General features: G+C 40.9%; 1 protein-coding gene across 7 annotated transcripts in view; it reads right to left on the minus strand.

Annotated features, from left to right (window-relative positions):
* TMEM164 (transmembrane protein 164) overlaps window positions 1-27,855 on the minus strand; it is a 195,596-nt gene that overhangs the window by 55,153 nt on the left and 112,588 nt on the right. For all 7 annotated transcript variants that reach the window (XM_049872081.1, XM_049872086.1, XM_049872087.1 and 4 more), the window contains one exon: window positions 25,948-26,014. In XM_049872081.1, the coding sequence (XP_049728038.1) occupies window positions 25,948-26,014 (67 nt within the window). The remainder of the gene's footprint in view (window positions 1-25,947; window positions 26,015-27,855) is intronic.

Here is a 27,855-nt window from a genome sequence, read left to right on the forward strand (position 1 = left end):
ATGGTTGAGCCAGGGTTTGAGCCTACCTCCAGAACCCATGATCTTAACCACTGTTATCTGTTCTATACTCCAAGCTATTCCTCTGATTGCAAAGAAACAGGATCTACCATGAAACTTGAAGGGCTTATTCTACTTAGCTACCATGACATAGGCATTCCTTAGACATCAAAGTATACCCAGAGGGCTCAGAATTCACTAAATCTAGATTTAACATTTCTTCAGACTGAGCCAAAACTTAAATTTCATGTAGAAAAAGGAGAGAAGCCCTGAGTACACAAGAAAGTACTTCTGGACTTAGAAGGTCAGCCTTGAGCACATTTGCCTTTTTACTCAAGGAGGGAAAGTAAATATTTGCCGTGGCTCTCTCCACAGAAGTCAGGTGAAAAGCTAATGACAGAAGATTGTTCAAAAGGCCTACGGAGGAACCAGGACAGCTGCAAATCAGAAGACAATCAGCTTGTGTACAGAGATGAAACTGCACCTGCAGATTGGCTTATCCAGACCTGGCCTTCCTGCTTAGGTGGCATGACAAGGGGCTCAGTGAGGGCCTTTTCTACCACTGACAGGACCAAGGCACAACTCAACCCTGCCTTGAAAATGTAAGCCATGTAGAATGGGAAGTATAAGAGGAAAGGTCCTTAACTCCCAGGCAGCCTGTGGTACCCTCCACCCATATTTTAGTACCTTCAAAGAACTTAAGCATCAGATGGCTGGATATAAGGCTAACCTCACACTAGTACCACAGCAAAGACAGGGCAAAAAGCATCTGAGATTTGGTTCTCAGCCCAGTCAAAATAGCTCAAGAGCATTCAGGCCTCTGGTCAGCCAATCAGGGAGTCTAGTTAATCTTGTACTCACTGAGGGCTCTTGCTTGAAGGCAGCCAGTGGGCCAGGTAGCCATTTGTGCGGCAGGCCTCTCCACCCTGCTGCCTCCTACATCTCGCCCTAACAAGCCCCATCACCTCTCTTACAAGCTAGACCCAGGCTCATGAATCCTAAATCAAGGGAAGGCAATGTCATATGTCCTCTTGAGGCCACCAAAGATGGCACTTGACCACCTCCTAACATGAGCTGACTCTATTCTCTTCTCTCTCTCCTTTTCTTTTCCTCTCTTCTGTTTAACTCTCCATGCTACATCTCTTCCCAAGCACCCAGCCTGCTCCCAGGTTCTCTAGCAACTGGGAAGGAGTTCAGACCCGGCAGAAGCTCCTGGCTAACCCAAGACACAGGGAATGGGCAGAATCTTTCTTTTCATCATAGATTTTAGAATCTTCTTCAGACCTAATGAGATAAAGCCCAGTAATCTGTATTTTAATAAAGTTCCCTAAGGTAATTCAGATGCAGAGGTGCTCGATCCACACCCACAAATACAGTAAAGTAGGCTCCAGGGGTGTATGTGGAACTCAAAACAGTTTCCCATAAAAATGACAGGCAAGTAAATGTACTGATAAAGGATAATGATGTAACCAGCATATAAAACAATAATAAAGATAATAACAGTGAAAATGATTAATAAATGCTGGTACACAGCATTGTGGCAGTATCCTACGTACTTTATGTATATTAACTAATCCTTACAACAACCCTATAAGATAGGTTCTACTATCCCCCTTTTACAGATGACTAAATTGAGATATCGCCCCCACACCCCCCCCCCAAAAAAAGACTATTGCTGTCGAGTCAATTCCAACTCATAGCAACCGTATAGGACAGAACAGAACTGCCTCATAGGGTTTCCAAGGCTATAAATCTTTATAGAAGCAGTCTGCCACATCTTTTTCCCACGGAGCAGCGGGTAGGATTGAACCTCCGATCTATTGGTTAGCAGACGAGTGCTTTAGCCACTGCACCACCAGGGATACTTATAATTGAGATACAGAGAGGTTAAATGACTGTCCAAAGTTACTTACAGAGGCAATAACTGTCCAGAGTTTACAGGTGTTTTGACTTCAGAGTCCATGTTTTTAACCACTGTGCTATACTACCTCAATGTGTGCTGAGCCTCTTGACATAAGAGGGGGAGCCCTGGACTTTGAAATTTGATTTACAAATGACTGATGGTCTGACCTCCACTTCCCCCCATATGTGACCAGACCTAGAATGTTCTAATTATATTCCCACGGGAGCTGATAAGCACTGGAATCCACCTCCATGACCCCCCAGGTACCAACCCATCAACTCATCCATTTATTCATTCAATCCACAGATATTTATTGAGCACCTACCATATGCCAGCTACTATGAACAAAATACAAATGGTCCCTGCCTTCATGCACCTTACAGTCTTATACCCACTTCACCCTAAATGCTGATTTCTAGGGTTTAGAAAGGCAAAGAAATAAAAATATGGTTTAAGTCAGCGTTCGAAGGACTCAAGGCCACTACTATTAACATTCTGTTAGCTACACGATGGGTTAAATGGGCTCCCAGATACCTTATAAAACTTATTACAATACCAGGTACATGGTAGCTATTTGGCAACTAATTTAGAGATATTTCAGGAGTGCACCGAGAACAGATAAACGACCAAACCAATGAGTAGAATTAGCATGTCTTCTTGGCTGCCTCCAACAATAAGGACCCAAACATAAAAGGTTTGGAAAACGAGACCCAGACTTCCTAGTAATATTAAAGGCTAGTTATAGATACCTCTCATTGAAAACATCCAAAACTGGATAAAATGTTTTTAAATCATTTATAAAACAACTATGAGCTGAAAAAAATTAATTGCTTTTCTGTTTAAAAAAAAAAAAAGGTATGAGCTGGTAGGTATGCAAGGAATTTTCTGGCCAGAGACTGACTATGGGAAGGTGGGAACCCAGAGAAATTAGTAGAAAACTACATTATCCAGTTTTCACCAAAAGGGGATTTACTGAGCCGGTTAGACTTGTTTTAATATTTTGGAGCCTAGTGGGGCATAGAGAACAGGAGACAAAGGCCAAAATTTACTGAAGAATGTAATAGGTGATGCTCCTCATAAAGCTGGGACCCCAAAAAGTTTCACTTCAGTATAAAGGTTTACTAGAAATACAAAATTACTCCTGCCCCTATGACAATAAGGAAAACCTAGTCTCAAATTTTTGCAGCAAGTGGGGGTGGTAGGAGCAAGAACTAAGTATCTCCACTAAAAACTTGGAACCACAGCGAGCCCTCATGTGGTTTTGCAGCCTGAATTTACACTACCTGGGTAATCCAAAAACCTTAGGTTGAGAATTTTATTTAGAATGATCCCAGACTGATAGCCTGCAAGTGCCTCATAGGAACAAAGACAAATTCTCTCTAGGGAAATCCAAGCCTCAAAAAATTCCTGAAAATAAAATTCCAAGGGGAATAAGCAACTTACAGTGAAATTATAATAATTTTTTTAAGAGAAGAAAACCTAAATGTACAAAGTAAAAAGCAAGAACCAGCAAAAACAGAGTTGTAAGGACTTCAAGTAATGTAATCATTAGACTATGTTTAACATGTTAATTTAAACAAAAATGAAAAATATAATTATTGAAATAAAAACCCAAAGATAGGTTTGCTGATTAGGCACATCTAAAAAGATAATTAACTGGAACACAGATCTGAAGAAATTATCCAAAATGCAACACAGTAAGACACAGAAGTAGAAAATATGAAGAAAAAGTTAAAAAACGTGGAAGGCAGAGTAAGATGGACTAACATAACTCTAAATGTAGTCTCCAAAGAAGAAAAGAGAACAGGGCAGAGGCAATATTTGAAGGTATAATAGCTGAGAATGTTCAGAGACCTAATGAAAGACACAAATCCACAGAATCAAGCTTAGAGACTCTCAAACAGGGTAAGTAAAAAACAAATCAACACCAAAACACATCATAGTAAACATGCAGAACACTAAAGACAAAGAGAAGATCTTAAAAGAGCTCAGAAAGCAAAGAGGTTACTTTCAACTGAGTGTGACAAGGACCACTGAGTTGTCAACAGCAACAACGAAAGACAGAGTACAGTAAAATTATATCTTTATGGTGTTAGGAGAAAATAACTATGAACCTAGAATTTTATAACCAGTGAAAATAACTTTCAAGAATGAAGACGGAATGGCCAAAATGTAGAACGAACCCAAATGTCCATCAATTCATAAATGGATAAATAAAATGTGGTCTATTCATACAGTTGAATATTATTAAGCAATACAAAGGAATGAAATACTGATATATGCTGCAACATTGCTGAACCTTGAGAACATCATGCTAAGTGAAAGAAGCCAGACACGATGGATCATATATTGTATGATTTCATTCAGATGAAATGTCCAGAAAAGACAAATTCGTAGATACAGAAAGTAGATTCATTGTTTCTTAGGGCTGTGGAGGATATGGAGGCTATAGAAGGGTAGGGAGGTGACAGCCAAAGGACACAAGGTTTCTTTATGCATTGATGAAAATGTCCTAAAACTGATTGTGTACAGGGGAGGTCAGCACAACTGGACTAAACCAAAAGCAAAGAAGTTTCTTGAATAAACTGAATGCTTCAAAGGCCAGCGTAGCAGGGGCAGGGGTCTGGGGACCATGGTTTCAGGGGACATCTAAGTCAATTGGCATAATAAAATCTATTAAGAAAACATTCTGCATCCCACTTTGGAGAGTGGCATCTGGGGTCTTAAACGCTAGCAAGCGGCCATCTAAGATGCATCAATTGGTCTCAACCCACCTGGAGCAAAGGAGAATGAGGAACACCAAAGACACAAGGTAATTACGAGCCCAAGAGACAGAAAGGGCCACATGAACCAGAGACTACATCACCCTGAGACCAGAAGAACTAGATGGTGCCCGGCTACAACAGAAGACTGCCCTACAGGGAATGAATGCAACAGACAACCCCTGAGGGAGCAGGAGAGCAGTGGGATGCAGACCTCAAATTCTCATAAAAAGACCAGACTTAATGGTCTGAGTGAGACTGGAAGGACCCTGGTAGTCATGGCCCCCAGACCTTCTCTTGGCCCAAGACGGGAACCATTCCCAAAGCCAACTCTTCAGACATGGATTGGACTGAACAATGGGTTGGAGAGGGACGCTGGTGAGGAGTGAGCTTCTTGGATCAGGTGGACACTTGAGACTATGCGGGCATCTCCCGCCTGGAGGGTAGATCAGAGGGTAGAGGGGGTTAGAAGCTGGCGAAATGGACACGAAAAGAGAGAGTGAAGGGAGAGAGCGGGCTGTCTTATTAGGGGGAGAGTAATTGGGAGTATGTAACAAGGTATATATAAGTTTTTGTGTGAGAGACTGACTTGATTTGTAAACTTTCACTTAAAGCACAATAAAAACTATTTAAAAGATGATCGTGGTGATAGTTGTATAACTCTGTGAATATACTAAACATCATTGAATTGTACACTTAAATGGCTGAACTGTATAGTATGTGAATTATATCTCAATAAAGCTGTTACCAAAAAAAAAAAATTATAAGGCCTCCTTGTACTGGAAACCCTGGTAGCATAGTGGTTAAGAGCTACAGCTGCTAACCAAAAGATCGGCAGTTCAAATCCACCAGGCACTCCTTGGAAACCGTACGGGGCAGTTCTACTCTGTCGTATAGGGTCGCTATGAGTCGGAATTGACTCGTCGGCAATGGGTTTGGTTTTTGTTTTTTTTGTAATATACCTGTTGTTTTGGTTTGTATTGCTTGGGAGAAAAGTAAAGATACTGATTAGCTCTACACTTGGGTAAGTATTTATGTTAATGTTGGTAGGAAAACCGTTACAAAACAACAGAAATAGAATGCATAGCTTCTAAACCAATACAGAAAAAAATGGGATGGAAAGGAAATATTCAATCAATCCAAAAAAAGGCTAGGAGGAAGATAAAAAGACAAATTGCTCCAACCTGGAATTTACAACCTATACCAAAAGGTGGTACATTAAGTGACAAACAGCAGTTGCACCTGTGCTGAGAAGCAGGCTCTTTTGTGTGTGCAGTTCTGAGTTTGGTGTGAGTGGAGGCTCAAGCCCAACCAACCTCCTTCATTAGTAGGATCCCTGAGAAAATTTCCCGTGGTAAGGCCTCGGCCCTCTAAGCAAATACCGCCTTGTTATGAGACATTGCCCCTTTGGTCACCAGCCTATTTTCGAAATTAGTTGAGGCCTATTAAAAAAAAAAAAACACAGTTGCCGTCAAATTGATTCCAACTCATGGTGACCCCATGTGTTGTGGAGTAGAACTGCAGTCCACGGGATTTTCAAAGTTGTGACCTTTCAGAAACAGACTGCCAGCTTTTCTTCAGAGGTGCCTCTAGGTGGGTTCGAACTGCCAACCTTTAGGTTAGTAGTCCAGTGCTTAACTGCACCGCTCAGGAACTCCTAGTTAGAGCTTACACCAAAAAAAAAACAAAAAGAAACAAACCCATTGCCGTCGAATTGATTCTGACTCATAGTGACCCTATACCACAGAGTAGAACTGCCCCAGAGTGTTTTCAAGGAGAGGCTGGTGGATTCTAACTGCCAACCTGTTGGTTAGCAGCCGTAAAGCCTATAGCTCTTAGGTTATAAAGGAAGAGAAGAAATTCTGTGGCTAAGCGGTCATTTTAATTTGGCACATATGTTACTTTGTATTATTAATAGTGTAATGGGTTTTTAGAAACATACCTTTAACAGATGAGTGGGTTACTTGTACACATGGAACCCACCACATGAACGTCTAACTGCTTTAGTAAGAGCCCAGGTACACCTAGTGAGCTCCATCACAGGTAGGATCCCTGGCCTTCTCTTTAGGGCAGCCTGGTATTACAGGACACAGATTGGTGCTATGCCTACTCCACTTATTGGATCTAAGTGATGGGAATGCTCTCTCCCATGACCAGAGAAGGTAGACTGCCAGGTCCTTCTTCCTAGTCTTAGTCTAGGGCTCTGCTGAAGCCTGTCCACCAAGGGTGATCCTGCTGGTATTTTAAACACTGGTGGCAAAGCTTCCAGTATCACGGCAATATGCAAACCACCACAGTACAACAAGCTGACAGACACGTGGTGGAGAGAAAGTGGAGCTCCCCTAATTCTGCCTGGAGAGTGAGAACCCTAGCTCTTCCTCAGCTCTTGACTCAGTGTTTCCTTTACCCTCCTGCACTGGCACTGCAGGGCAGAGGAAGCAAAATTAAAGCATATCTGGAATGGCTATTCTTGCCTAAGAACCTACTCAGTTAAAGAAAAAAGAATCTTCTCTTGGTTCCACCTTTGGAATTAGGAACTTAGTCTTTGCCAGGATCAGGTTCCCGGTAGCATTTTCCCAGGAACGCTCTGGCCATGCAGCTGTCAACAGCGACCCCTGGCCCTTGCTCCAAAGGGGAAGTGCTATCCCCTTGCTCACCACTAGAAACAGGAGAACAGGGCCCATCCCGTTGGCCCAAGTTACAGATGACCTCTGACCTAGTTTGGAGACAGAGAAATAGCAATTACATACAGCAAATGTGATATGAGGCACAAATGGGAGTTGCCCAGTTCTTTCAACACCACTAGATGACCTACAAACTTACCTTCTCTCCAATCAGTTATTTCTTGAACACCCACTCCAGGTGGCCCGCCCCCACTTCCCGACACATGCACACATGCACAAACACTCACACGCAGATCTCTAAAGCCTTCTCCCTGAATTCCTGTCTCCATTGTTTGTGTTTCAGCATGGGCCTCAGAAAAAAAAGTGCTTCATGTCAACTTGGAAAAGAATCCTGGAAAGCAGAAGGCCTGGCTAGGGCCCTTTCCCAGACAAAGCAAAGCAAAACTCAGCAGATGTCCAGATTGCTCCTGGAGCCAACAATCTGTAACTGTCTCGAGACACCAGCTGCCTTAAGCCCAGAGCTGAGGGCTCCTCATGCTTTCAGACTTTCTGCCCTTGGTACACAGGAGAGATTTCTCCGGATCAGCAGGGGAGAGAGGAAACAGGATTCCCCCCACCCTTTGTCAGCCCTTCCTCTGCCCCTAGCCTAACGGCTCCCAGAGGGCAACCAAGCCAGGAGCAGGGAGTAACCAGACAGCTTCTGGAAGATTCATTCTCCTCTCTTTCCCTCCGTCACGCACTAAAAAGCCATCTTAGCAAAACACACTCTGGTCAAGGTAGGTATGCTCAGCTTCTTTCCACCCCTCCCCTCTTCTGGACTAACACAATTTACAATTCCCCAAAACACCAGAGAAGCAGCTTACGCACTCTGGTGCCAAGCATGGCCGGTTTTACCGATTTTCATTTAGCAGGTGTCTGTTGCTAAATCAGTAGCAGAATAATTGCTCTTCCTCCCTCGAACTTTCAGACAGAATGAAACATCTGGTGTTCTCTCTCTCACTTTGGGTTAAAATCAGATACCTTATCATTTCTCCTCTGAGTTCCGTTTTATTAAAAAGCTTTCAGCTGATGCTTGGCACAGGCAGCCAAGAGCAAGGCTGTCCAGAACAAGGGGAATACGTCTAAGGACAACACAGCAGGTGAGCCTGTCTCATGCTCCTAGACCCCATGCCCAGATGCTCAGGCTAGTCCCCAACAGGGTAGGGCTTCAAAACTATCATCACCAGGGGAACCTGGGGTTTCATCTCTTAAGCCAGGGCTCTAAAGCCCTCTCCCCCACCCCCACTACACAGACACTCCTTTGCCTGCAATGCCCCCCCATGTCTTGAGTCATTTCCAGAACTTGCAACTCCCCTGCCCAGACAGCTCTCCTCTCTCCTCCAGAGGAGAAGGGGAGCTATTCAACATGCACAGTTTTCTACCACAATGAAAGTGAGTGTCAGGAGGGATAAACTATAGAGTGTTGGGGGAAATTACAAGGATGCCATCATTTCTCGCTCCATTTCCCAATTCATACCAGTGCTCTTATAGCTTTTCGAGCCTCTTGGAAAGCTGTTTCCCCCCTGTCCCCTGAAGTCCAAATCTGCCTCTTGATTCTAAGTCACAACCCTTCTTAAAAAAAAAAAAAACCTGAACAGCAACTCAACTATCTTATAATATTATTATTAACAAATAATAATTTTAGCTAATCTTTATTGAGCACTTACTACTATGTATTAGGCATTGTGATCAACACTTTACACTCATTACCTTATTGAAGATTGAGATATTATTATAATTGTCTTCATTTTATGGTATGGAGCAGGCTCAGGGAAGGGCTATGATGTTGTAGAAGCAAGACTGAAACTGCTATCTGGCTGGATTAAAAGCCTGCAGTCCACTGACTGGATATTTGATGACATGAAGGAATTATTTGTTAATTGCTGTAGATGTGAAAATAGTATTGTGATATTCTAACAGTCCTTATATTTTAGAGATACACACTGGAATATTTACAGTTCAAATTTCATGGTATTCCCTTCAAAATCATCCAAGGATATGTGTTTGTGTCGGGTGGGGGGGTTGTTGAGGTGGGATGCAGGGTATTGATGCAAAAAGGTTGGCCATGAGCCAACAATTGTTGAAATTGGGTGATGGACACATTGGTGTACTTTTTCTCTACTTTCGTGTGCATGTTCAATTTTGTATAATGTGAAATTATAGATATATAAAATTATACACATACACTCATACCTTTGTACTTACCCACTATATTATAGAACCTCCTGGCATAAGCAAGATTCTCTCTGTCCCAAACTCAGTTTGGGGTACTGAACCTATTTATGCTGCATGAATTTTAAAAATTCACCTGTGGTAGATATGGAGCTCTATTTTTTTTTAACTTTCTTTTTTATTGGGTATAACTTAGAGTAAAGTGAAAAAAATCTTAACTTTTGTCAAACCGTATAGTTTAGGACTCATTTAGAAGAGTTAAATGCTTGATACTAAGTCCTCCATCTTTATCAGGTGTGCTCCACCTACACCTGTTGGAAGGTTAATTTCCTTGAAGAAAGAAACAAAGGAAAACAAGCATTGTGTAGTTGTTGAGTTGTCTTTGCTCGCTTGGGCACTATCTTGCTTGTTTTGCTTTCTCTCAATCTCACTTTCCAGCCTCTCTCAAACTTTCATGTGCATACCAATCACCGGGAGATCTTACAAAAATGCATTCTGTAAGTCTGGGATGGGGCCAAAGATTCTGAGTTTCTAACAAGTCCCGAGAGGAGGCCAATTCAGCTGGTCCACAGACCATACTTTGAGCAGCAAGGACCTAGGGTGCAGTGAGGAGGGTGGGGTGGTGTACTGGAAAGAGCATAGACTTTGGAACCAGAGAGCTGGGTTCTAATTTTCAACTTAGCCACTTACTAGCTGGGCATCCTTGGGTGAAATACTTAGCATTTTGGTGTCTCAGTTTCCTCCTGTATATAATTAAGATATTATCAGCTATACTTCAGGGCTGCTTTGAGAATTAACTGTGATAAGGGAAGAAATGAATCTAGCAGTATTGGGCATGTAAGTAGGCCTGCAATACATAGTAGCTGTTATCGTGAATCTCTATGCCTTCTATTCCCTTCCTTTGCTATTATGAACCCTAAAATGCTCAAACATACCAATGCCACACCTGGCATATAAAATATTCTATCCTACGCTAAACATTCCCGCTATCCCATAAGCATTTATTGAGCTCTATTGTGTGTCAGCCCTGAAATATCAATTGATTTCCCTCATGACGATATAGTATCACTGTATTTTAACAAAAAACTATTAGCTTTGACTGTACTTTTAAATATGTTTATAATTCCATATTTTAATTTGAATATAAATGACTTTGAGCCCTTAAAGAATCAGAATGACTCCTTTGGGGAAAGGTGACATTTTCTCACCCTAAGCAATTTCAAACTTTGAACAACTATCTGCACATTATGTAACATCTTACTACCTTCAGTTCCCAAACATTTATTCAAGATCACTGAAGGAAGCTCCTCAACCTGAAAAAGGCCATCTACAAAACACCCACGGCTAACGTCATACTTGATGATGAGAATGGATGCTTTCGTCCTAAGATAAGGAACAGGACTGGAATGTCCACTTTTGCCATTTCTACTCAACACTGTACTGGAGGTTCGAGCCATGGAAATTAGGCAAGAAAAAGAAATAAAAGGCATCCAGATTGGAAAGGAAGAGGTGAAAGTACCTCTATTCTCAGAAATGGTCTTGTATATAGAAATTCTGAGGAATACACACACACATACAACTATTAGAGCTAATAAATGAGTTCAGTAAGGTTGCAGGATACACGGTCAATACACAAAAATCAACTGCAATTCTACACAGTAGCAATTAACAATCTGAAAATAAAATTAAGAAATGATTCCATTTATGATAGCACCAAAAAGAATAAACTACTTAAATATAAATTTACAAAACCTATAATCTGAAAACTACAAACCATCCTTGTAAGAAAGTAAAGAAGACCTAAGTAAATAGAAAGACATCCCATGATCACAGATCAGAAGTTTTAATATTGTTAAGATGACAATATTCCCTGAATTGACCTACAAATTAAATAAAATCCCCAAAAAAGTCCCAGATGGCTTCTTTGTAGAAATTGACAAGCTGATGCTAAAATTCATATGGAAGTTCAAGAGAATAGACAAAATAATCTTGAAAGAGAACAAAGTTGGAAGATTCAAACTTTCAGATTTCAAACCTTACTACAAAGCTGCAGTAATCAAGACAGTGTAGTATTGGCATCAGGATAGACATATAGGCCAATGGAATAGAATGGAGAGTCCTTAAATAAACTCTTAAATTTAAGGTCAGTTCATTTTCAACCAGGAGCCAAGACAATTCAATGGGAAAAGAATGGTCTTTTCAACAAATGGTGCTGGGACAACTGGATATTCACATGTAAAATTAACATAAAAATTAAGTCAAAATTGATCATAGACTTAAATATAAAGACCTTGGGTTAGGTAATGGTTTCTTAGATATGACATTTAAAGCAAAGGCAACCAGAGAAAAATTGGATAAACCGGAGTTCATCAAAGTTAAAAACTTTTGTGCTTCAAAGACACCATAAAGACAATCCATAGAATCGGAAAAAACATTTCAAATCATATATCCGGTAAGAGTCTACTATTCAAAATACATAAATAACTCCAAACTCAACAATAAAAAGCCAAATAACCCAGTTTAAAAATGGGCAAATGATTTGAAAAGGCATTTCACCAAAGAAGATAAACACATGGCCAATAAACATGTGAAAACATGTTCAACATCATTAGTCATTAGGGAAATGCAAATCAAAACCACAATGAGATACTACTTCACACTCACTAGGATGGTAATTATCAGAAAAAAGCACAAAATAACAAGTGTTGGAAAGGACTGAAGAAATTAGAACCACCATCCATTGCTGATGGGAATGTAAACTGGTGCAAGTATTTTGGAAAGAGTCAGGCAGTTAGTTCCTCAGAAGGTTAAACATGGAGTTTCCATATAATCCAGCAATTTCACTCCTAAGAGGGTTGAAACCTCATATCCACACAAAATTTGTACATCAGTGTTCGCTGCAGAATTATTCATACTAGTGCAAAAGTGGAAACAAACTAAATGTCAATCAACTGATGAATGGATTAATATGGTATATCCATAAAATGAAATACTATTCAGCCATAAAAATGACCAAAGTACTGATACATGCTACAACATGAATGAACTTTGAAATCATTATGCAAAGTGAAAGAAGGGGTCACAAAAAAGCACGTTTGTGTGATTCCATTTGAATGAAATGTCCAGAATAGTCAAATCCGTAGAGACAGAAAGTAGATTGATTTGTGGTTGCCTAGGGCTGATGACGGTTGGGGAAGAGAATGCGGAGTGACTGGTAAAGGAAAGGGGGTTTCTTTTTGGGGTGATAAAAATGTTCTAAAATTAGATTGATGGATGGTAGCACAACTCTATGAACATACTAAAAACCACTGAATTGTACACTTTCAAAGGGTAAATGTATAGTATGAAAATTATGTCTCAATAATGTTGCTATTAAATACCACCACCAAAGAAACACCAAACCAGTTGTTGTCGAGTTTATTCCAACTCATGGCGAACCCATGTGTGTAAGAGTAGTGCTCTGGAGAGTTTTCAATGGTTGATTTTTCAGAAGTAGATCAACATGCCTTTTTTCCAAGGTGTCTCTGGGTAAACTCAAACACCCAACCTTTAGTTTAGCAGCTGAGCACAGTAACTGCTTGTACCGCCCAGGGATTCCATGGTGTTATTAAATCCCCCTCAAAAAAAGTGACTGAAGTGAGAGAGAGCAAGTCAAGCATTCACTTGTGCAGTGATTTTTAACTTTTCAAAACTCTTTGTTATCTTTTTCAGAACCTATCTATGAGATAGAGAGAGCAGATATTATTAATCCCATTGGACAAATGGAGAAACTGAAGCTCAATGACGTAAAATTAACTTGCTCAAAGTCCCAAGTTCTAGTCAGTGGCAGAGTGGAAAAAGAACAAGGTGTACACCAGAGCAACTCTGGCTGCACACTGGAATTGCCTGGGGTGCTTTTGAAAAATAGGTATGTTTTGAAAGCAGCTCTAGTGATTCTAATTGTGCAGCCAGGGTTGAGAACCATTGTCCATAGAGTGGAAGAGTGAAATAGCCCACTAGATAAGGCTTCTACTGCATAAAGAAATATTGTTTGGGGTAGTGGCTCAAGGTGAAACGAGGAGACATTGGCTAAGACTGCTGGAGGCTGTTCCTTCTCATCTAAATTTAGGAAAATAGAACAACTGCAAACAACTAGCAAGCTCTGGAGGCAAAGAGCCAGCTGCCTCTCACTCTGCCACTCCTTAAATGGGATAAGGGTTTGGGCCTCATTGACAAATCTGAACTTCTGAACATTTTATTCCAATGGTAAAAAAAGAACACAGAAGTGGGCCGAATTCACCTGGCAGGAGGGAGAAGAGAGCTGGCCAAATAGGCTCTCTCAGAGAAGTATTTGGGGGCATTTTCTGAGACTTGAACACAAATGTGGAAAAACAAAGGCACTGTTAATCAACTGTGGAAAAGAAAGCCTGCTGGGGAATTTTAATCTCATTCAGCAAGGCTAATTCAGAAACAAAGCCCCCTTCACCGTCACCATCATGGAACAACTCAAGGGAGCTGGAGCCAAAGCTCTGAAGTCTAACATCCAAAAGGACATGACAATAAGACTCCCTCCCCATTTTAAGATAATATTAGTAGTCGTGGTAACAACAACATCTGACACTAGCAGTTGCCACCGAGCCCATTCTGACTCACAGCAACCCTATAGGACAGAATAGAACTGCCCCGTAGGGTTTCCAAGGCTGTAACCTTTACAGAAGCAGACTGCCACATCTTTCTCCTGCAGAGTGGCTGGTGGGCTTGAACCGCCAACCTTCTGATTAGCAGCTGAGCTCTTTAACCACCGCACCACCAGGGCTCACATCTGACACTACTGAGTACTTATATGCCAAGCACTGGGCTAAGTGCATTACACACATCATCTCCATTCATCAGAGTACCATTTTACAGATAAGAAAATGAGGTCAACTGAGTAGTGTGCTCTTTTAAAGAACTATCGAGATGGGTTCAAAGTGACAACAGCAACTTGAAAGATTAGATAGGAAACTTAGCGGGCAATGAGTTAATGTTAATGGGGGAGGAACAACTTGGAAAAGGGGGGTGAGAATGGTTGCACAACTTGAAGAATGTAATCAATGTCACTGGATTGTGCATGTAGAAACCGGTGACTTGCTGCATGTTCTGCTGTGTATAATCTCAACAACAGCAAAAATAAAATACATTATAAAAAAGAAAAAGAATATGAGGTCAGAGGTTAAGTAACTTACCTAAGGTCTCATGATTAGAGGCAGAAGATTCAGTCACAAAATCATGGACAGCTTGGTCCCAGGTCTACGCTTTTGACCACTACCCTATACTAACTCAATATCAAAGGAGAAACAAAAAGACTTTGAGAATATACAGCAAATAATGGTCACAACTGTTGCTCTGTTTTTCCTTATTTTCTAATTTTTTCATAATGAATGTATATTATTTTTGTTAAAAAAACATTTATATATTTGTAAAGACAAAAGGCATAAAAGCTTCATGGATTTTGTTGCCTTTTTTAACGCATTGAAAAATAACCACTTTTGCATTGGGAGCTTTTTTTTTTAATTTATACCTTTCTATATTTCAGAAATTTTCAACAGTAAACATATCTTATTGTTATAACAAGAAAAACAACACTTTTCTAAATGGTTTAAAAAATAATTCATTCACCTTAGAAAAGTATCATCGGTCATCCCTCCATCTTCACAAGCAAGATCTCAGCGCATGTGTGAAATAAATCCCTGCACTAATTCATTTATTCTGTCTGTGGATACCTACCATGTGCTAGGTACGAGGCCCTGCAGGGGACAGACAGAGAGCAAAAGACACTGTCCTTACCCAGAGAGTAATTACGATGCAGGGGAGAAAAGACTGAATACATAATCCAACCAAACTATGGCATGCAAAGCAACTATTACAAAAGAATGAGTTATGTCAGTACCAGAAAGAACTGCTGAATATCTAGCATTATCGGAGTAATGTTTATAGTGTAATTCCAACTGTGTAAGAAACCTAAACCAAAGCCAACCAATAACCTTAGAAATATGAAAATAATTATCTGGGTGTTTAAGTAAAAAGAAAAAGTGTGGATAGATTCACACACCTTTAACATGACTTACCCCTGAGGGAAAGGATTGAAACTCGATGCGGTACAATTAGATCTTTCTTTATACTCTGACTGAATTGTTTATTCATGAGCATGTATTATTTTTGTAACAAAAATATTCTGTAAAATAAAAACCAAACCCAAAAAATATCTAATGGATATTGTATAAAATTTACCACAAAGAGCAGGTTTGGCTTAATACTAGGCAATTTATCTAAACAATTAGGAAAGAGGAGGAAGAAAGAACATGAGCTTTGGTATCAGAAAGACTGAAGTTCTGATGCCAGTTATGTCACATCTTAGTTGTGTGCCCTCCTGTGTGAGTTATTTAAATTTTCTAAGGCTCAGTCTTTAAAATGGGGATGCTAACACCCACCTCCCAGGGCTTTGGTGAGGATCAAAGAGTAATAATAGCTAACACTTATTGGTGGCTTACTATTTGCCAAGTCTGTGCTATGTGATTTACACAATTTAATTTGCAGAACACCTTTATGAGGTAGGCACTTTTATCAACCCCATTTTATAGATGAGAGAAATGAGCCCCCTAGAGGTTAAGTAACTTGCCTAAGATCTCTCTCTCTCACACACACACACACACATACAGGAGTAGAACAGCCAGGATATAAACCCAGAGAATCAGATCCCTGACTCCAAACTTTTAACAACTACACTGTTGTTGTCATTGTTAGATGCCATCAAGTCGATTCTGACCCATAAAGACCCCAGGTGACAGAGCAGAACTGCCTCATAGGGTTGTCTAGGCTGTAATCTTAATGAGGGCAGATCGCCAGGTCTTTCTCCTGTGGAGCCACTGGGCGGGTTCGCATAACCGTTGGGCCACCAGGGCCCCTAACAACTACACTAGGGTGAAATATTTGTGAAAGAGTTTTTCTGGTTGCAAAGTTCCATCCAAGTGTAAAGAATCTTATTTGTAGAAGTTGAAAAGATAAGAAAGATGCATAAAACTGAAACACTATAAGGGCTAAAAAACATGAGAGAAGCAGTGTCACAGGGTGCCTTCTGGTGATTTGCTATTTCCTACCTCCATGCCTCTGCTCATGCCATTTCCTTAGCCTGAACTACCTTCATCCTCTTCAATGTCCATGCAAAACCTAATAGTTCTTCAAGGCTCAGCTCAGGCTTTATTTCTCTGTGAAGCTTTTCTGGACCACTTAATCCAACGATCTCTCTAGATGGCAGTGTGCTAGAATGCAAAGTGCATGGGTTTGGCTTGAGCATTTAGAAACCATGTAACTCTGAGCAAGTCATTTAACCTCTCTGAACCTCAGCTTCCTCATATGTAAAATGGGGTTATTGTGAGAATTAAATGATAATATATGTAAAGTACTTGGCACATAGGAGGTGCCTGATAAATGTCAATATTAATCCTCTTCCCATTTCTTGGAACTAGGAACAACTGGAATTTAGCAATCCTGAATTCCTTCATGCTTTTCCTTTCTCATGATGTCGACTCTAATAGTGCCATCGCTTCTCAGGCATTGATGCCTTATCCTTCTAATTAAACCATAAGTTCCTTGAGGATTCCAGGATTGTACTCTAGTTGCTTTTGCAACCCCACAGTAGACAGCACAATAATTGACACAGAAAGTGCTCAGTAAAAATCTGTGGATTGATGGGTGTGATTTGGGCTAGATTCATGGAAGATGTAAAACCTTCAAGGCTGAATCTTGAAATATAGGTAGTAACTAGACATATCAAGGGTTGTTATTGTTGCTGTGTATCATCAAGTCGATTCCAACCCAAAGCAACCCTACAGGACAGAGTAGAACTGCCCCATACGGTTTCCTAGGCTGTAATCTGTAAGGAAGCAGATCGCCAAGTCTTTTCTCCCACAGAGCCACTGGGTGGGTTCAAACTGCCTACCTTGCAGTTAGCAGTCGAGCACTTAACCATTGTACCACCGAGGCTCCTTATATCTAGGGTACCAAAACCCACTGTCAACGAGTCAATTCCAACTCATAGGGACCCTACAGGACAGAGTAGAACTGCTCCATAGGGTTTCCAAGGCTGTAAATCTTTACAGAAGCAGACTGCCACGTCTTTCTCTCATGGAGCAACTGGTGGGTTCAAACCGCCAACCTTCTGGTTAGCCTCTGAGAATGTAAACACTGCGCCACCATGGCTCCTTTATATCTGGGGTAGGCCCTAGAATTTGGTTTGAGCCAAGAATCCCGGACTCTTCTCAACAACCTCCCCGTACACACACCCCCTCACACACAATGCATTGATTGGACCAGAAACAGGCTGCCCTTTGTAGATGGCTGAGACACAATTTTGTCTCAGTCAATTCTTCAGAAAGCTAAGACCTCCTTGGAAATCAGGCTTTTTATATTTTAAGTACTCTCAGGAAAGCAAAGGGACATTCTGTCCTCAGTTAAAGTCCAAACTCCAAAGTATAACTTTTTTAAATAGCTGAATTTGCCAGTCACAGAAATAACTTTTCTAGGTCAATTAGCACATTTTGATGTGCCAATTAGCAAACAGTGAGATTCTCAAGCCCATTTGCATTGGTGACAGCAAAGTTTTCCCTGCAGCCCACATGGGTACAAGGTGTGCTGACGGCAAAGTTACATCCCAAGAACATTAAGATAATGGTTGTGGATGGTGGGTAGACACAGCAGTAATGACAAAATTATTTCTAACCTCTTCTACTCAGTTGGAGAGTTAGGAACATTCAAAAGAACCATCCTAATAGAGAAAAAGAGCTGGGCAAAAACAGGGGGTGGTATAGGAGGGGAAAAAAGGAACTAATATGATAGATCAACATGACTACATAATAACAGGCAATTTTGATAATGAGTTAATATATTCAAGGCTTTGGGCCTTGAAGAAGAAGAGAGTTTGATGAAAAGAACCATCATCGTTATTCTTTTTATTATTCTGGTAGAAGACAGATGGCTATAAACACAATTTCTGTTTCCAATCTCCCCTACTCAGAATACCTCACATTTAGAAGAAACCCGTAAAAGGGTTAGAGGGCAAATGGCAGAGGGCTGAGGATGCAGTTGGGGCAGTGCATCATTTTGAGGGCCACATCACCAGCTTTGTAAGATGAAAGCCATTAACTGGAAATCTAATACATAACCAGGTCCACTGTACCCTGCTTAGTCGCCACCTCTTGGCTTTCACTCTCCAGAAGGTAGTTTAGCCTGGACAGTGGCTTAGCAAAGTCACAGGCATAAATAATGAACCTAGCACCCCCATCAGGCAAAAGGGCCAGTGGCTATAACAAGGAGCTCACAAACTAGGCAGCAGCTCCATTCTCCAAGACACAGACTATTGACTGCCTATGGGTGCTATTACGGATTGAATGGTGTCCCTACCATAAAAAATATATATATATATGTTCAAGTTCCAACCCCTGTACCTGTGAATGTGACCTTGTTTGGAAATAAGAGTTTTTTCACTTATTAACAGTTGGATTAAAGAGATCATACCAGGATAGAGTGGGTCCTAATCTCAATCCCTTCTGAGTGATGTCTTATGAAAGAACAGATGTGGAAACCTGGCCAAACACAGAGGGAAGACACCGTGTGACAATGGAGGCAGATGTATCTATGAGCAGTAAAGGAATGCCAAGGGTTGCCAGGAGCCACCAGAAACTAGGATAGAGGCATGGAACAGTTCCTCTCTCAAAGCCCCCAGAAAGGATCAACACTGCCAAGACCCTGATTTGGACTTGTAACCTCCAAAACAGTAAGAAAATCAATTTCAGTTCTTCAAAGCCACAGACTTTATGGTATTTTGTTATGGCAACTCTAGCAAACTAAGACAAAACTACAACCAAAGACGTTGCTTTCAAGTCGATTCTGATATATATTGATCCTATAGGACAGAGTAGAATTGCCCCATATGGTTTCCAAGGCCGTAATCTTTACGAAAGCAAGCTGCCACATCTTTCTCCTGAGGAGCTGCTGGTGGGTTTGAACCACCAACCATTTGGTTAGCAGCTGAGCACTTTACCACTGTGCCAAAAAGGCTCCTTAAACTAAAACAAGGAGTATCTTAGCATGGGATCCACGGATGGGCTGGGGGAGGGGATATCGGTGTTCCTCCTGAAATTGTATGCAAATTGCGTGTATGTGTGCATTTATCTGGGAAGAAGCTCTATAGTTCTCTTCAGCTTCTCAAAGAAGCCCATGTTCAATTCTTTTAGATGGAGGGAAACTAAGAAGCATCTCTAGCATCTTGCCTCACCAGCATTCAAACTTGCCCTGAATTTTCAGTCATGGAACAGGAAAAGAGCTCTTATGTCTGAGTCAGGAGACCTAGGCTCCAGAGGTATCCACCTTGGCTTCTTAAGCTAGTCATTTACCCTCCTAAATTTCCCCTCTGGAAGATTAGACCACACAAGCTTTGAACTCTCTACTAATTTAATAATCAAGAATTCCATGATGCATCTTCTCCTCCTCCCCTCCAAGAAACAAGGGGGCATATCACTTAAGACACTTCATTTAGAAGCATACATTCTGGAATTTAGAATGGTTCCTAGGTTTATAAACCAAGCCATGGGGTGGAGGATGGTGTTGATACAAGAAACAAAGGAAGACAAGGGATTTGCAGGAAGCATATAAACTCAACAATGTTATGTGGAGTCTGAAATACCTATGGACCCTCTAAGTGAAGATGGGACTCAAAAAGTGATTTATGTTGAAGGTAGAGATTTGAGAATCATTAGTGCTAAAAAGATTACACAATCCCCAAGAGTTTGCTGAATGAGCAGTGACACAAAGAAGATTGAGGATAGAACCCAAAGACTCTAATATTTCCATAGTCTTTTTTCTATAGGCTCTTTCATATTTTCTTTTCCTCTACACTCTTTTACAAGCAATCTCTCTTCTTCCTCCTCCCCTTCTTATTGAGTTGACAAGGTAAATCATATCCAAGAATCTCATAATTTAGGAAAACAAATAATCAGAATTTATTTTCTCTGTAGCTTCCCCATTTAACTTTGATTGCTTTGCAATGGGACAACTGGAAAAATATCTAGGAATCAGAGATTTTATTCTGTTTTGACAAAAAATATAAATATGGGCTCAAAAACAATAACACTTCATTTAAAGCCAAAAAAGACCTTCTCCAGAATTCTGGCTGTAAAAATCACTTACTTGTAATATGGGCCATTGGAATGCACGTTCCTTCTTCTGGGATGTCAGCTTTGAAGATGGAAAACCAGGAGGAACTGAGACCTGGGCATTCTCTACCTGGTCTGTAAATCCTGGTGCCAATGCATCCCAGGATAGGGCAGAGCAATGGAAATTCACTGATGACCCTAAATCCTTTAGCTGATTGTGGCAACTTCCTCCAGCTCCTTCTTTCTGTCTTTATATATGTGAGTGTATGTATGCCTGTGTTACTGGCATAACACACTAATTAGTTCATTTTACCTTCCCTGCTTTCTCATTACTGCTAATGAGCAAAAATGAAAAAGAAAATTTTAAAAGGATTAAAAACATAAAGGGCTATAAAGGAAGTGCAAAAGAGAAGCCAAAAGTTGGCTTCCTTCCTAATTGGATCATCAGGCTTAAGAAAAAGATGCTGATCTTTCTCTGTCTCATCTTAAATCAATCTGAGCTCAACTAAGGGGTTGCAAAGCAAAAAGTCCTCAAGGCCAGAAGTAGCCTGGGAGAAGTTCCAGCCACCTAAAATAACCAGACCAAAGCTAATTGCCGAGATGCATGAAAATGGAGCCATTGTGAGTTATTGTTGTTGTTAGGTGCCATGGAGTCTGTTCCAACTCATAGCGACCCTATGTACAACAGAACGAAACACTGCCCAGTTCTGCACCATAATTTTTATGCTGGAGCCCATTGTTGGAGCCACTGTGTCAATCCATCTCATTCAGGGTCTTCCTCTTTTTCTCTGACCTTCTATTTTACCAAGCATGATGTCCTTCTCCGGGGACTTGTCCCTCCTGATAACATACCCAGAGTATGTGAGGCAAAGTCTTGCCATCCTTGCTTCTAAGGAGCATTCTGGCTGTACTTCTTCCAAGAAAGATTTGTTTGTTCTTTTGGCAGTCCATGGTATTTATTCAATATTCTTTATCAACACCATAATTCAAAAGCATCAATTCATCTGCTTTATTCATTGTCCAGCTTTCACAGGCATACAAGGTGACCGAAAATACCATGGCACACCTTAGTCCTTAAAGTGACTTCTTTGCTTTTTAACACTTTAAAGGGTTCTTTTGCCCAATGCAATTTGTCCAATGCAATGTGTCATTTGATTTCTTGACTGCTGCTTCCATGGGCATTGACTGTGGATCCAAGTAAAATGAAATCCTTGACAATGTCGATCTTCTCTCCATTTATAATGATGTTGCTTATTGGTACAGTTGTGAGGTTTTTTTTTTTTCTTTATGTTAAGACGCAATGCATACTGAAGGTTATAGTCTTTGATCTTCACCAATAAGTGTTCCAAGTCCTCTTCATTTTCAACAAGCAAGTTACCCGAGGATCCAGTTAAAATGCAGACTCTGATACAGTAGGTCTGTGGTGGGAGCTTGGATTCTGCATTTCTAACAAGCAGCACCCATGTGATACTGGTCCTTGGGCCATGTTTTCTTTTTGTTTGTGGTAAAATATATATAACATAAAATTTGCCACTTTAACCATTTTTAAGTATACAATTTAGTGACATCAATTACATTCACTGTGTTCTACAACCATCACAACTATTTTCAAAAGTTTTTCATCACCCCAAACAGAAACTCAGTACCCCTTCAGCAATAACTTCCCATTCCCTCCTGCCTCCAGCCCCTGGTATCAAACTTTAATAAATTTTGGTCTCTATGTATTTACCTATTCTAGATATTTCATATAAGTGAGATCATACAATATTTGTCCTTTTGTATCTGACTTGTTTCATTCATCATAATGTTTTCAAGGTTCATCCACGTGGTGGCATATATCAGAACTTCATTTCTCTTTATGGCTGAATAATATTGTTTTGTTTATACATTTGGATACATTTTGTATAAACAAAATATTTACATTTTGGATACATTTTGTTTATCCATTCATCTGTTGATGGACACCTGGGTTGTTTCCACATTTTGGGTATTGTGAATAATGTTGTGATGAACACTGATGTACCAGTATCTGTTTGAGTCCCTGCTTTCAAGTCTTTTGGGTATATACCTAGGAGCAGTACTGCTGGGTCATATGGTAACTCTGTGTTTAACCTTTTGAGGAACTGCAGTACTGATTTCTAAAGTGGGTGTACCATTTTACATTCTCACCAGCCATGTACAAGTGTTCTAATTTCTCCACCCCTCACCACCATTTGTTATTTTCCTCAGATCATACTTTGAGTTACACACTTTGAAGAACTTTAAGTCACCAATGCATAGCACATTGATTCTCCAAGAGTGGTCTGAGGACCTCTGCATCAGCATCACTTGGGGGCTTGTTATACATGCTCATTCCCTGGCATCACCCCAGGTCCTCTCAGTCACACCATCTCGGGATGGGACCTGTTCAGTCCCAGTTTTTAATCAAGCCTCTCAGGTGATTCCTATGAACATTAAAGTTTAAGAACCATTGTCTGAAATCAATGGTTCTCAACTCTGACTCCAAGTTAGAACTGCCTAGGATACTCTCTTAGCTAACTAGCGCTACTGTAATAGAAATTTTCTGGGTTTTATAATACAAATACCACAAGTGGATGGCTTCAACAAACTGAAGTTTATTCTCTTGCAATCTAGGAGGCTATAAGTCCAAATTCAGGGTGTCAGCTCCAGAGGAAGGCTTTCTCTCTCTGTCAGTTCTGAAGGAAGTTCATTGTCATTGATCTTCCCCTGGACAAGGAGCTTCTCCGTGCAGGGATGCCGAGTCCAAAGGATGCACACTCCTGGCTCTACTTTCTTGGTTGTATGAGGTCCCCCTATCTCTCTGCTCATCTCTCTCTTTTATATCTCAAAAGAGACTAATTTAAGATACAACCTAATCTTGTAGATTGAGTCTTGCCTCATTAACATAACTGCCTCTAATCATGCCTCATTAACATCATAGAGATAGGATTTACAACACATAGGAAAATCACATCAGATGACAAAATGGTGGACAATCACACAATACTGTGAATCATGGCCTAGCCAAGTTGACACATATTTTTGGGGGACATAATTCAATCCATGACAGGTACGTTTAAAAACACAATGCCCAGGCTGTATCACAGATCCTGAAGTTAGACTCTCCAAAGGTGGATTCAGGACAAACCTCCCAAAAAACCCATTGCTGTCGAGTTGATTCTGACTCATAATGGTCCTATAGGACAGAGCAGAACTGCTGAACACAGTTTCTAATGAGCAACTGGTGGATTTGAAATGACAACCTTTTGGTTGGCAGCTATAGCTCTTAACCACTACACCACCAGGGCTGTTTATTGTTTTATCAGTGTTTTTTTTTTTTTTTCAAGTATACCTAGGTAACCCTGGAACCTAGTAAGGGTTCCAAAACACTGCTTTAAATCAATAACCAAAAATAAAAAGAAAACCCACTGCCATCGAGTCGATTCCGACTCATAGCGACCCTATAGGACAGAGTAGAACTTCCCCATAGTTTCCAAAGAGCGCCTGGCAGATTTGAACTGCCGACCTCTTGGTTACCAGCTGTAGCACTTAACCATTACGCCACCAGGGTTTCCTTAGATCAATAGTTCTTTTAATTTCTATTTTTATAAAATGCATCTAAAATGTATAACTATCACAACTATTGGTCTCTACTCATCTGCTGCTACAGAGAAAGAAGGAAACCAAAGACTCAAAGAAGAAACTAGGTACAGAACCAACAGTCTACATGAACAACAACATCACCTACCTTGAGATCAGAAGAACTAGATGGTGCCCAGCTACCACTACCGACTGTTATGACCAGAGACTCGATAGATAGTCCCAGATAGAATAGTAGAAAAATGTAAAACGAAACACAAATTTCTAAAAAAAAGGCTAGACTTACTGGACCACTAGAGGCTGGATGAACCAATGAGACTACTGCCCTGAGGTGCTCTTTAAACTTGGAACACAAACCACTCCCAGAGGTCACCTTTTAACCAAATGACAGAATGGCCCATAAAATAAATAGTATCACCCACGAGTACTGTGCTTCTCAAAATAATTATCCAGATGATACCAAATGGTAAACATTTACCCTAGACCAAAGGCAAGAAGGCAAGGGGGGACAGGGAAGCTAGAATAGTGGAAACAGAGCAACCAAAATGGAAATAATGAGAATGCTGATATATTGTGAAGAATGTAACCAATGTCACTGAGCAATATGTATAGAAATTGTTAAATGAAAACCTAATTCTCTGTGTAAACTTTCACCAAAAATACAATAAAAAAATATAACTATCATAAGGGTACATATAAATAACTGGGAGGGGGGCAGGGACTAAACCCTCAGAGGGAACAAAGTATAGCCGTGGTTTTAGAATCAGGAGGCTTGGGCTCTGGTCCTAACTCTGCCACTTAGAATTTACGTGACTCTCTGAACATCACTCTCTGAATGTCAGTTTCTTCCTCTGAAAACAAGAGGCCATAATACTTGCCATATCTACCCTCATACACCTGTTATGTGAAACTACCTTGTAAACTATAAAATGTTATACAAATAGGAAGGATGACCACTTTGAGATTTATACTATGATATTAATGTGTGAGGCCATTTAACTTCTAGAAACAGAAAGCAGTAGTAACAATTTTACAGGCAATTACTTTCCCAGGGCTTTTTGACGTTATCTGCTAATTCCTATACAGTCCCACATGTAGGAGTTTGAGGACAGAGCTCTGTCACCCCAGCCTTGCAGCACTCTCTATGCTGATTTGTCACCTGGCCCCCTGCCACTGTGTAATTCTACCTGCTAGCCACTGAGGGTTTTTGTTGTCTAGACTGCTCCATGGGTTTGTTTGAATGAGGCAGAAGGAATCTAATTATTGTCCAAGGGAGGCCCTTGGCAAAGTAGACAGGCTTTGAAGCTCCCCTGCAGACTATTCTGGGCTAATGTTGGTAAGTTCACACTAGAGCCCCTTAGAACACCTGGAAATCTCTATCTAATAGGTTGGGCCCCCTTTCTCACCACCAAATCTCCCCAAGAGCTTCTGTCATTTTTTTTTTATCTGTCCTAGTTGTGATTTAGATTATTGCAGCCCCGAAGTTCCACAAAATTCTCCCACCTCCATCAATCTCCACTGAACCCAAACAGGACTGCATCAAACCTCAACATTAAAAATACAGATATTTTAAAAATCACATGGGCATATGGGCTAAGGATGATGACAAGCAATCAATAATGGAGGAGCAATCAAATACTGATTCATATGTTGCTGGTACATTCTCAGAATAGGCTACTTACCAGGCGGGTATTTACCACAGGAAAAAGCAATGCCAGAAGAGCTCCATTCAACATGTTCATCTGTAGCCTAGAAGGGAAAAAAAGATACAAAGTCCAGGTCACACTCTGACTCTGATGCAAGGTAGGGAAAAAACGTGTCAGATGAAGCCATGCCATATGGGAGGACACTATGCATACATGCGGCTCTCTGTCTAAAAGAGCACTAGAGCTTGCACACATGCACAATATAAATTAAAAGCAGCATATTTTGTACTAACTGAAATTTTCGGAACAGCATCACCACTGCCTCAACTCCCCCGCCAATCACTTGCTGAACACCCTTTGGATCCAGCACTTCATTACATAATGAGTTCTGGGCTCCCTAAACATTCGGGCAGTCCCAATCCATGGCTTCAAGTGCTGCAACTCAGGCGGCATTAGAAATGGGGAACTGTGGTAGCTAAGTGCTCTGTTATTACAGTAGAAACCCATTTATTACCACATGGCAGCTTATTTATATAGCCATGGCCAATCCTTTTTCCCAAACAGACACATGGGCAGTAAAAGGCTGGCAGAACCAAGGGAGCCAACTGCAGTGTTGTGCCAACTGTGTTCCCCCAATTTCTCAGAAGTGCCTTTAGGGGCTGCTGCAGGAGGTGGGGTCGGGGGGCATAAGTGCCAGTGGTCCAGGTTTTTTTTTGATCTGTTATATATATTGGACTCTGTGACTTAAAAACAAAACGACAAAAAAAAAAAAGGGAAGAAGAAAACCTTCAGTCTCCAGCATTGGGTAGTGATGCTATTTCCCAATACCAGACTTGTTAAAATGCATAATAGCAACCCTTTATAAGAACAATTAACTCAGGAACAAACTCTGCTTGTGAGAGCCCTGGAGATGGATTTAAGTAGCTTCCTTCATCTTTCAAGGCCAATGGTCTTTTACTACTAAGGGAGGCACAAAGAATAACAGTCTGTCCCTCCTGAAGAAAGGCTGCTTTGATGTGCATCGTGTACAACCACCACCGATCCAACGTTGCTCTCAGACCTCAAGACACTAGCCACATCTGGATCTCTCTCTTTCTTGTTCTCTCTCACACATTCTTTCTCTCTCTCTTGCTCTCTCTTTCACACACAGACAGCAGCCTTGGTATCTCCAATGCCCTAAGAAGTCCACACCTTGAAGACCCTCTGGGGCGTTTAAGCTTCTCTTGGAGCTCACAGATGTGTGCCTAGGACTAAGAGACATTACAACGGGATCCAAGAGAATAAGGCTGCATTTCATTTCCCCCAGTCTGTTTCTTCTTGCTGCTGTCTGTGTTAACACTGCCATGATGATGATGATAACGTGCACTTAATATATTCCAGGCAAATATCTAATTAATTGCTTTACATTCACTCCCTAGCTTCATTTTTACAGCAATCTTATGAGGTAGGTATTATTACCATTCTCATTTTGTTGATGAGGAAACCAGATTCAGAGAAGTGAAATGACCCAGTCAATGCTGTACCTGAGATACAGTGAGGATTCAAACACAGGTTTCTCTGACTCCAGACCCCAAGCTCTTTTATCTCTTTTGCTGCTTTATGCCAGGGCCGATCTCCCTCCAAAATATGACCTCAGGAAGGCCCTTTTTCCTTCCTTTTGGTCCCAGGGGTTTCTCTACCTGGTTCAGGCCTAATGTGCTTTCAGGGGATGATGGAAGGGGAGAATGCTGTTAGCCAGGCCAGGCCTTCACAGTCCTACAGGACCAACGGGACTTCCTGTGGTCCATAAAAGGGAAGAGGCACACCAAATTCAAGTCACTTCTGCCTCCATGGGCTGGCCAGGTTACCATGCGTTTTCAATACAGTCGTTTCATAAGACAGCTGTGCTCTGAGAAAGTGACTGCTAACAACTCTGGTTCAACTCTCAGTGCCTAGAACAAGAGT

The sequence above is a fragment of the Elephas maximus genome, chromosome X (assembly GCF_024166365.1).
Source record: "Elephas maximus indicus isolate mEleMax1 chromosome X, mEleMax1 primary haplotype, whole genome shotgun sequence".
In the NCBI taxonomy this organism is placed as follows: Eukaryota; Metazoa; Chordata; class Mammalia; order Proboscidea; family Elephantidae; genus Elephas; species Elephas maximus.